This window comes from Onychostruthus taczanowskii, unplaced genomic scaffold (assembly GCF_017590055.1).
Source record: "Onychostruthus taczanowskii isolate IOZ18803 unplaced genomic scaffold, ASM1759005v1 scaffold6, whole genome shotgun sequence".
NCBI lineage: Eukaryota > Metazoa > Chordata > Aves > Passeriformes > Passeridae > Onychostruthus > Onychostruthus taczanowskii.
Genome location: NW_024503679.1, coordinates 169,800 through 181,198, shown reverse-complemented (window position 1 = coordinate 181,198; position 11,399 = coordinate 169,800). Strand labels below are relative to the sequence as shown.

Below are 11,399 nucleotides of genomic sequence, written 5' to 3'. Positions count from 1 at the left end.
GCCCCCCCCCCCGCCGGCACCGCGGGCACCGCGCTCCGGCAGCGCCAGCCCCGCCGGGCCCGGCCCGGCCGGCTCCCGGGGCTCGGGCCAGCGCCCTGAGCGCCGTGCCCGTGTCCCGCAGATGCATCACTGCAGGAGGCTGCGCTCCCCGGAGCAGGACGGAGAGCTGGGGCACCGCTGGAAACGGCGGCGGTCGCGGAGCAGGGAGTACGAGGGCAGGCTGCGGTACCCGCCCCGCAGGGACCTCGCCCGCAGATCGCGCTCCAGGAGGTGAGAGCGCTGCCCCAGAGCCCGTGCTGAGCCCGGCTCCCGCTGCTGGTTTAAAGCCCTAAAGCCCGGGGGTGGAAGGGAAGGGTTCACTGTGTGCGTTTGTGTGTGTGTGTGTGCTTTCCCTGCCGCGCTGAAGTTCTTCCCCAAGGCACGGCTGGGGTGGTGAGGAGGCAGCAGCCTGCCCTGGAATCACCAGCCTGCCCTGGAATCACCAGCCTGCCCTGGAATCACGTTTCCCTGCTGCAGAGGCATTAAAGGCTTTCCTGACAGCCCGCTTCTCTCTGACAGGATTAAAACCAGATTTAAAGCGACCGGGCTCCTCCCTCGCCTCAGAAAGGATCCCAGCTGAAGGATCCGAGCGCTAACCCATCTCTCCTGCTTTGCTTGGGGATTTTACCTTTGATCCTCTCTTTGCCAGCATTTCCACAGGGACAGTTAGGGGCTGGAAGCGGAACGAGGCCTCTGATGAGGGGAAGGTTCTGCAGCAGCGGCCGGAGCCGCACTGGGCTGGTGCTGCTGGTGCTGCTGTGGCTCCACTGGTTGGACTGGGCAGGTGCAGCCAGGCCAGAGCTGAGCTCATCTTTAAATACCTGAAATGCTCTCCAGATTAATTTCTCTCCCCAGCCTGGCTTTTGTTTACTTGAAGGAGGTGGATTGTGAAATAGAGCTGGCGCACTTTTTTCCTTTTTTTTGTTTCCATCTGATGGGTAATTTGGAACAGATTTGGATGGAAGCAGGCTTTAACTGGGTGAAAACAGCCTTGCCCCTTCAGTCTCAGCCTCTTTGAGGAGACCTGAGTCCTTCAGATCATTATTTGTGCTTCCTGTGTCCCCCCAGAGCACAGCGAGGAGTGTCTGGGCCAGTGCTGGACAGAGCTGTGGGCTTGTGTTTGGATAATCCAGGCTGCCCTGGCACAGTCTGGAATTTTGACCCACTCTGGGACGCCCCCCCAAGTGCCCCATTAGGCTGCCAGCAGCAGAGCTGGTTGTTGACAGGGCAGGGAGGTGCAAACAGCAGAAATTCCCATTTCCAGGCTGAAGGTCTTGGCTGGTGAAGCTGTTGCTGGGTGACGGCACCGACCTGGCCCGGAGCGTGCCCGGGGTTATCACCGGGGAGCCAGAGCTCTGCTTTTATTTCAAACTGCATCATCTTCTACCTAGAACACAGCTCCTTTCTCAGTGGGGTGTGAAGCAAGCCTCCAGTGAAATCTGGTGGGGAAGGCACTCGTGTTTTGGGGGCAGAAGCAGGGAGAGCTGCTCTCGTCCCTGGTGTGTGCCCACAATGTCCCCAAAACCTCGTGCGTGCCACCTGTGTGCCGGTGCCTGCACAACTGAGCCTGCTCTGAGCTCTGCTGGCCCCTCCTGAGGCAGAGTGTGGCCAGTGTGTCCTGGGAGGTTGTTGCTCGAGGGGCAGGGACTTGGGGACAGATTTTCCTTCTGGCTTTTGCTGACGATCAGTGGAGCTGCTCTGTGTGTGCAACTGAGGGCTTGGTGCCCTGGGACCTCCTGTCCCCGCTGGGGTGACAACCGGAGCCCTGCTGCTGCTCCTTGTTAGGCTCAGAGCTAATGAGGCACCTCCCTGAGGCAGGGGAATGGTGACAAACGCCTGTGTGTGGTGGCACAGGTGGCTCAGGTGATGTGGAATTTGGAGCGTTGAGGGGTTGGAAGGGACCTTAAAGCCCATCCAGTGGCACCCCCTGCCATGGCAGGGACACCTTCCACTGCCCCAGGGTGCTCCAAGCCCTGTCCAGCCTGGCCTGGGGCACTGCCAGGGTTGGGTGGCCACAGCAAGGCAGGCAGCCCAGCTGGAGCTCTCTCTCAGAGGGTGGTTTTCCCCCAACGCCTTAAAATGTGGGAATTCCTCGCTGTTTTCTCTCCAGAACTTCTCCTCAGTGGTCAGAGTTTGAGGTGCAGAAGGATTTGAAGCTCCTGGCACCGGGAGTGGGAGCAGGAGGATTTCCCTGTGGTGACCAGTGACAGGACCCTGAGGGGCAGCAGGGAGCTGTGTCAGGGGATTTGGGGTGGACGTTAGGAAAAGCTGCTTTTCTCCAGAGAATGACCTGAACAGGCTGCCCAGAAGGCAGGGTGGGACTGTTGGGGCATCCCTCGGGGTTCCAGAGTCCTGACACTGCCATCCCATGACTCAGCCTCAGCAGGACTGTGGGAATAAGGTTATCCCTGTGGCAAGGAGGATTTTATTTTATTAGAAGGCTAATTAATCACTTTATGATACTGTATTATATTACACATTTACACGGAGTTTGCTAAGTACTGAACTGCTCTTCACTTGCCCAGCATCAGTGACTGTTACTGACAGTCTCTGTGACACACACAGGCCAGGGAAATAAAACACTGTTACTTCGGGTAAACAGTCTTTATATTGTATTCTACTTTTGCACAAACACAGGAGCGGTGAATGAGATAAGAATTGTTTTTCCTTTCTCTGAGGTTCAGAGAACATGAATCCCAGAATACCCTTGGGAAGTTGTGCCTTGCTTTTCTCTCTGAAGAGAAACGTGGCTCCACGGGACAGTTCCAGCACTCCCCGATGGGCGCTGCCGGGCTTTAAGGGCGCTGTTTCTGTGCCGCAGCCATGAGAGGATGCCTTACCAGCGGCGCTGCCGGCGGGACAGCGATGCCTGCAGGCTGGAGGAGCGCAGCCCGTCCTTCCCCGAGGATTGCTGCCCGGCGCGGCCGCGGCCCTGGCGGCGTTCCCGCGGCCGGGAGCAGCAGCGGCCCCGGCGCTACGAGCAGCGCTGCCGCCGGCGCAGGAGCAGGTCTTGTAGCAGCGCCTCCTCGGTGAGTAGCACCCGCGGCGAGCTCGGCCTTTAACTCTTCTTGCCTCCTTCCAGCTCCGGGCGCTCTGGGTGAGTACCTCGCACCCCGTTGCTGTGCTCCTTGTCGAGTCCCCCCATCTGTGTCGCGCTCGGCGCGGAGCGTTCCTCGCTGCGGGGTTTTGCCCGTGGCCTTAATCCGTGAGGGAGCTGAGCCGTGTTCTTTAGGGCCGGGATCAGGGAGAGCTCCCAGGGGCACTGGCGTGGTGCTGTGAGGGAGAGCCTCGGCCCGGGGCCAGCCCTGCTCCGGGGATCCCTGCGGCTCTGCTCTGTCCCTGGCCAGGGATTCGCTTCTGCTGCTTCTGGGGGGGTTTGCTGCGGCACTCCTCGGTTTGGCTTCGTGCCTGGATCCCCTTCCAGGTGGGATTGGTCAGCCTGGCTCTCCAGAGCTGTTTTTATGCCCTGTCAGGTCTCAGGGAGAGCCCCACCTTCCGAGGGTACACGTGTGTCCTCTTTCCCCGTTCCCGCTTGGATTTCAGCTTCTTGCACGCTTCACCCTTTAAAGCAGCATTCCTTCCCGGGATTAACTGGGAATGTCTGCAGCTGGGTGGGGGCTGGTCCCAGGCATGCCCTGGAAGTGCTGAGAGGTGTCAGACCGAGCGCTTCAGCTCTTCCCTCCTGTGAGCAGGAGCACTCCCCTCCCACCTGAAATGTAACCGCAGCTGAGGGATGGGCTCTGATCCCGGCAGCTGGATAATCTGCAGGGCTGGGAACTTCTGAGCTCCTCCTTTTGATTCCTCTCCAGACCACTGTGGAATTCGGGTGTTGAGGGAGCCAGGGCCGTGCTGGAAGAGCAGGGGGTGTGTGGTGGTGACGCCGTGCAGGTCTGGGCTGGCAGGAGCTCAGCCCCCCGACACCTCGCAGCTGTCCCAGCTCTCCTCCCACCTTCTCCTCTGATTTTTTTGGGGAGTTTTGATCTTAGCTCATTATTTTGGACCTGCTGGGGGGCGGGCGAGTGGCACAGGAGAGAAGCCTGCTAGAAGCTCAGGCATGGAAATGTCAAGGCTTCCCTGGATTCCTTTGGCTGCAGGGACTGTAACAGGGATTGTAACTATTTTGAAGACAGACTAGAACAAGGTGAGGAATTAGGACAGCTCGCTTTGTGGACCTCGGGTCCTTGCAGGAACCTTGGGCTGGTTTTCCAGTAGAAGCTTGTCAGTAGCAGGGTGTGAACGTCACCTCAGACCTTGCCTGAAGTGTTCCCTGGGGATTGATTTAGCTCTCCTGTTCCTAAAGCTCTCCCAGTTTCAAAAAGGCCGACGTGCCCCAGCGGGTCTGCGAGCAGCCAGCGGGGCACACGGATTTAGGATCGGCGTGGAACAGAGTTTCCCTTCAGGAGGGGAAGGGCTGGTTCCCAGCCAGGGCAGGACACAGCTCTGGGCAGCTGGGGCTGCATTTCCCAAGGCACAAAGAGCAGCATGCACACAGGGGGAAAAAACCCTGCTACTGCAGCTTCTGCTGGGCAGCCTGTCCAAACCGAGCGCTTGCCGGCCCGGAGGTGACATTCTGCCGGCCAAGGGCTCCTCCTCGCGTGGCTGTGGCAGCATCCTCCGTGGGGAGCAGAGGATTCCTCCTGCAGCTTCCCACCCTGCAAGAGGGGGGGCGTTTCCCCGCCCAATGAGCCAAGTTTCCTTGCCGTACCTGTAGCTGTTGATGACTTTTCTGTTTTGAAGTTAGTTTTGTGTCTTGACGTGTCCCTTGCAATATCCCTATCGTTATATATGCCGTGTGCCTTATGAAATGCTGGCATCTGGAAAATCCACCCACCGGCGGCCCCGTCGTCTCTGCAACCTTTGAATGCCCGCTCTGACGGTGTCCCGGGGGGCGGTGAGTGCAGAGAAGCCAACAGAGCAGTAAGCGCAGCAGGAGCGTGGAAGATGACAAGGAAGGTCACCTGGTGTGCAGGATCGGCGATTGGCTTCAAGAGCGATGTACAGCCACCTTTCGTAAAACTTTACCTCTCTTTTACCCCCGGGGTCGCCCAGATCTCCCATCCTCTGCTGGAGGGGTCTCTGGCGGTTGATTTGCTGACCGGTAACTGCCTGAGGCAGAGCGTAGACGCTCGAGTTGTGAAGAGTGTAGCGCTGAGAGACGGTTGCTCTGTTTGCTCTGAGGTTTTGTTGGTGTGAAGTGGCAGGAGCCCAGCTCTGCCCCGGCCCCCCGGACTCACACCCGCTCCTGTTCTCTCTCCTAGATGAAATCGTGGGCAGCCTCGGTGAAGGCACTTTTGGGAAAGTGGTGGAGTGCGTGGACCACGCCAGGTGGGCTCCTTTCCCATAGAATAGAATAGAATAGAATAGAATAGAATAGAATAGAATAGAATAGAGGAATATCCTGAGCTGGAAGGGACCTACAAGGGAAAAGTGGTGGAGTGCATGGACCACACCAGGAGGGCTCCTTTCCATGCAGCTGTCCCTGGAGCATCTCCAGGTGTGCCAGTGCCACCTGGGCTCCCTGGGACTGAGGTTGTCACCTTCCACGTGTCACTGCCCTCCTCAGAGCGAGGGGAAAGGGCCTGGCTCAAACCTCAGCCCCCTCCAGAATTTACAGGCTGGTGTGTTAAGGGAAGCCTTGCATTCTATTCCTATTCTATTCTATTCTATTCTATTCTATTCTATTCTATTCTATTCTATTCTATTCTATTTTCTATTCTATTCTATCTTATTCTATTAATAGAACAGGATATTAGGATATTATTCTATTCTAGAATAATAGAATCTTCTAATATTCTAGAATATTCTATTCTTAATAGAATAGACAGGTTCCTTTTCAACTGGAACTATTCCTATTCTATTCTATTCTATTCTATTTTCTATTCTATTCTATCTTATTCTATTAATAGAACAGGATATTAGGATATTATTCTATTCTAGAATAATAGAATCTTCTAATATTCTAGAATATTCTACTCTTAATAGAATAGACTAGAACAGAGGAATATAGGGTATACATACATATGTGTGTGTATATGTACACAACAGAGGAATAGAATAGTGGAATATCCTGAGCTGGAAGGGACCCACACCAGTGATGCCAGTGCAGCTCCTGGCCCTGCATGACACCCCTGCAGTCCCACCCTGTGCACACCTGAGAGCGTTGTCCTGGAGCTCTGGCAGCCTTGGGGCTGTGCCCATTCCCTGGGGAGCCTGGGCAGTGCCAGCACCCTCTGGGGAAGAGCTTTTCCCTGATCCCAGCTTTTCCCTGACACCCAGCCTGACCCTCCCAGCCCCAGCCCCACCACGGAAGGTTGTGCTGTGAGTTCCTGCTGAGGGGTGGCCCCTGTGACCTCCTGACCTGCCAGGGCACCTCTCCATTGTCCCCTTGAGCCTCCCCCGTGGTTACATTTGACCCCTGGGCCCTTCTGACCCCGTGTCTGGCCCCGAGCCCTGGGGTCAGTTTGCTGCAGGGCTCTGCTGCCTCCCAGGGCTGGCTGGACAGGGGAGGTGGCCCTGGGGTCACAGAGAGCTGAGACACTGCTGTGTCAGGAGCGTCCCTTGGGAGGGACAGCCAGCAGTGACCTTTCACTGCCATTAGCCACTGCCCAGGCAGCACGGAGAGCTGGCAGAGCTTTGTTAGGACAAACAATGCCTGGAGGAGTGGGATGTGCCTCTCCCCGTGGGCTGAGCACACAGGTTCTGTCTCTGACTCCATCCTTCTGTCTCCTCCCTGCCAGAGGCAAGTCACAGGTGGCACTGAAAATCATAAAGAACGTTGGGAAGTACCGAGAGGCTGCCAGGCTGGAAATCAACGTCCTGAAGAAAATCAAAGAGAAGGACAAGGAGAACAAGTTGTAAGTTCCCAGTGCCACGTCCTGGCACACAGAGCAACACGGGGCTGAGGATGGGGTGAGGGGAAACTGGCCCCATTCCTCTACTGCCTTGTCCCACAGGAAATGGGGAGCTCTCTCCAAAGGTGGCTGGGTGTTGTTTGCGAGGGTCCCAGGACGAGGGAAGAGATGAATCTGACTCCGTATTTCTTAGAAGGCTGATTTATTATATGATGATATTATATTAAAAGAAAATGATATACTAAAACTATACTAAATGATACAGAAAAGATACACACAAAGCTAGAAAGGAATGAATAATAAAACCTTGTGACAGATCAGAGAGTCCAACACAGCTGGACTGGGATTGGTGATTCAGTCAAAACAATTCACATGGAGCCAATCAAGGATGCACCTGTTGGTAAACAACCTCCAGACCACATTCCAAAGCAATCAGATAATAATTCTTTACATTTCTTTTCTGAGGCTTCTCAGCTTCTCAGGGGAAAAATCCTGGCAAAGGGATTTTTCATAAAATATGGTGACAGCTGAGCAGAGCAGGAGGCATCCCCCTGGGGTGCTGTGCTGGCACGGAGCCCTGCTCCCCAGCCCCTCCTGAAGTGTCAGGATCACCAGGTCAGCTGTCCTGAGCATCCCTGGAAGGTGGTTAAGCCCTGCCTCTGTGTCCCTGCACAGCCTGTGCGTCCTCATGTCCGACTGGTTCAACTTCCACGGCCACATGTGCATTGCCTTTGAGCTCCTGGGCAAGAACACCTTCGAGTTCCTGAAGGAGAACAACTTCCAGCCCTACCCCCTGCCGCAGATCCGGCACATGGCCTACCAGCTGTGCCACGCCCTGAGATGTGAGTGACCGCGGCGGGCTGGGCAGCGGCACTGGCACGGGGCTGGGCACAGCAGCGCCCCTGCTCCTCTCTGCTGCTCAGAGAGGTGTTTCCCTCCTCTCTCCGTGCAGTTCTACACGACAACCAGCTGACTCACACTGACCTCAAGCCAGAAAACATCCTGTTTGTCAACTCGGATTTTGACACTCTGTACAACGAGAACAAGGTGGGTTCTGTCCCAGGGAGCACTGGCTGCACAGGAACAGGCTGCCTTTATCCCTCCCTGCAGAAATTGGATCTTCCCTGCTCTATCCAGGCCTTCAGTGCCTGGGAAGTGGGAACAAACTGGAAGGCAGAGCTCTTCTTCCTGCTGTGCTTTCCAAAAGCCTTCAGGCTGCCCAGAGTGTTCAGGGATTTTCCATAAAGCTGCTCTGGGATGGCCAGAGCTCAGAGCTCCACAGCTCCATGCCTGTGAGGGGGTGCAGAGCACCACTCCTGAGGCTCCTCAGAGCTTAGAGCTCCACAGCTCCATCCCTGTGAGGAGGTGCAGAGCAGCCCTCCTGGGCTCCTCAGAGCGCCACAGCTCCATCCCTGTGAGGGGGTGCAGAGCAGAGCTCCTGGGGTTCCTCAGAGCTTGGAGCTCCACAGCTCCATCCCTGTGAGGAGGTGCAGAGCAGCACTCCTGGGCTCCTCAGCGCTCAGAGCTCCATTCCTGTGAGTAGCTGCAGACCAGCACTCTGGAGGCTTCTCAGAGCTTGGGGCTCCTCAGAGCTTGAAGCTTCCACCCCTTTGAGGAGGTGCAGACCAGAGCTCCTGGGGCTCCTCAGAGCTGGGAGCTCCATAGCTCCATTCCTCTGCGGAGGTGCAGAGCAGCACTCCTGGGCTCCTCAGAGCTCCACAGCTCCATTCCTGTGAGGGGGTGCAGAGCAGAGCTCCTGGGGTTCCTCAGAGCTTGGAGCTCCACAGCTCCATCCCTGTGAGGGGGTGCAGACCAGCCCTCCTGGGCTCCTCAGCGCTCAGAGCTCCATTCCTGTGAGTAGCTGCAGACCAGCACTCTGGAGGCTTCTCAGAGCTTGGGGCTCCTCAGAGCTTGAAGCTTCCACCCCTTTGAGGAGGTGCAGACCAGAGCTCCTGGGGCTCCTCAGAGCTGGGAGCTCCATAGCTCCATTCCTCTGCGGAGGTGCAGAGCAGCACTCCTGGGCTCCTCAGAGCTCCACAGCTCCATTCCTGTGAGGAGGTGCAGACCACAGCTCCTGGGCCTCTGGAGCTCCACAGTTCCATCCCTGTGAGGAGGTGCAGACCACAGCTCCTGGGGCTCCTCGGAGCTCCACAGTTCCATCCCTGTGAGGAGGCACAGAGCATCACTTTGGGGTTCCTCAGAGCTTGGAGCTCCATCCCTGTGAGGAGGTGCAGACCAGCCTTCCTGGGGCTCCTCGGAGCTCCACAGCTCCATCCCTGTGAGGAGGCACTCCCAGCCCTCCTGGAGCTCCTCTCTCAGCTGGCCCTGTGCTTTTCCTGCAGAGCTGTGAGCAGAAGTCCATCCGGAACACGAGCATCCGCGTGGCCGACTTCGGCAGCGCCACCTTCGACCACGAGCACCACACCACCATCGTGGCCACCCGGCACTACCGGCCCCCAGAAGTGATTCTGGGTGAGAACTGCACCTTTCGGGGATGGACAACCAGCAGATCATTTCCAGCTCTGAGTGGAATCCCCGTGGTTTCACCAAGGAGGAATGTGGTGGGGGTTGTTGGGAGCACGGAGTTAATTTGGTTTTCTTTGCAGAGCTGGGCTGGGCACAGCCATGTGATGTCTGGAGCACTGGCTGCATTCTGTTTGAGTATTACCGTGGCTTCACACTCTTCCAGGTGAGAATCTTGTTCCCTGAGATCCCTTTGTGTCCAAAAGGGCTCAGAATTAAGTGAAGGGGAGGGAAACAAACATCAGGCACTAAAAATGAGAAGCTGAGTGTGAAAATGAGGCCTGGAAAAGGGCTGGTTTGAGGAGTGCCTTGCTGGAAGGACAGAATTTGGATCATTTCTGGGTTTAGGTTATTTCTATTCTCTGAAAAAAGGGAAAAGCAAAATGTGAAAAGCTGGACAGGACCTGGTGGAATCCTTTCTCCCCTGTCCCTGCAGAGGTGACAAACCTTTTGTCATTAGGTCCCCAAGCTCTAACCCACCCCTGCTGTGCTCCTTTGCAGACCCATGAGAACCGCGAGCATCTTGTCATGATGGAGAAAATCCTGGGGCCGCTCCCCTCTCACATGGTCCACAAAACTCGGTAAGAGCCTGGTGCTGAGCTCAGCCCAGGCACCAGCACCTGGATGGGAGGGAGAGATCCTGCCTGATCCCCACCTTCCCCGTGCAGGAAGCAGAAATACTTCCACAATGGCAACCTGGTGTGGGATGAGAACACGTCCGACGGCAGATACGTCCAGGAGAACTGCAAGCCCCTGCGGGTGGGTGCTGCTCCCTCCCCTCCCTGGGGCAGGCGTGGGGCTCAGGGCTGCAATTCCCACTGTAACTGCTTGGTAGGGAGCCCCAGCTCCCATCTGCAGGGATGCTGCTCTGGCTAGGGCAGGATGGGGATTAGGGACAGGGGGGAATGCTGTGTTTGGGGTGGGAGGTTGCCCAGGCCCAGGGTTCCTGAGTCCTTCTGGATATCTGGGCAGTGGGGGATGCTGTGTTTGGGATGGGAAGCAGCCCTGGGGCATGCTGTACTTGGGATGGGAGGCTGCCCTGGGGGATGATGATTTTGGGATGGGAGGCTGCCCTGGGGGATGCTGTACTTGGGATGGGAGGCTGCCCTGGGGGATGATGATTTTGGGATGGGAGGCTGCCCTGGGGATGCGGCATTTGGGGTGGGAGGCTGCTCTGGGGATGCGGCATTTGGGAAGGGAGGAGCCCTGGGGGGATGGTGTATTTGGGGTGGGAGGCTGCCCGGGGGATGCTGCATTTGGGATGGGAGGCTGCCCTGGGGATGCTGCATTTGGGATGGGAAGAGCCCTGGGGATGCTGCATTTGGGATGGGAAGAGCCCTGGGGATGCTGCATTTGGGGTGGGAGGCTGCCCTGGGGATGCTGCATTTGGGATGGGAAGAGCCCTGGGGATGCTGCATTTGGGATGGGAAGAGCCCTGGGGATGCTGCATTTGGGGTGGCAGGCTGCCCTGGCCAGGCAGGGGCTGAGCCCGTGTCCCTGTCCCTTTCAGACATACATGCTGCAGGACTCTCTGGAGCACGCTCAGCTCTTTGACCTGATGAGGAGGATGCTGGAGTTCGACCCCTCGCGGCGGATCACGTTCTCCGAGGCCCTCCTGCACCCCTTCTTTGCCGGGCTCTCGGCAGAGGAGCGCATGCTCTGCGGGCGCGGCCGAGACCTGAGCAGATGACGGCCGGGATCCCTCGGCACGGATCCCTCAGGATGGATCCTGCAGGATGGAGCCAGCACGGATTCCTTGGTATGGATCTCTCGGGATGGACCCCACCGGCCTCTGCAGCTCAGCCCCACTCCCCTCCCCGAGTCCACAGGGGCTGCGGCACTGCCACAAGGACCCTGGGAGGAGAGGGGGAAGGAAAGCTCCGTTGGAAAGCACAGATTTGTCTATTTATATGTTGTAAAGTTAAAATAAAGTGTTTCTTATTGTTTGATACTTCCCTTGTAGGCGGGTGTAGGGTTGCATTGGCC

At 57.1% G+C, this 11,399-nt stretch overlaps 1 protein-coding gene across 1 annotated transcript; it reads left to right on the top strand.

Annotated features, from left to right (window-relative positions):
* Nucleotides 1-8: 8 nt before the first annotated feature.
* On the top strand, nucleotides 9-11,364 carry CLK3 (CDC like kinase 3). Its single transcript, XM_041418329.1, has 12 exons — nucleotides 9-270; nucleotides 2,861-3,068; nucleotides 4,941-5,034; nucleotides 5,298-5,364; nucleotides 6,777-6,893; nucleotides 7,566-7,732; nucleotides 7,843-7,937; nucleotides 9,233-9,362; nucleotides 9,497-9,579; nucleotides 9,915-9,994; nucleotides 10,082-10,172; nucleotides 10,924-11,364. Exons 1-12 carry the CDS (start codon nucleotides 122-124, stop codon nucleotides 11,101-11,103), a joined length of 1,461 nt encoding a protein of 486 aa, XP_041274263.1. The 5' UTR covers nucleotides 9-121; the 3' UTR covers nucleotides 11,104-11,364.
* The last annotated feature ends 35 nt before the right edge of the window (nucleotides 11,365-11,399 follow it).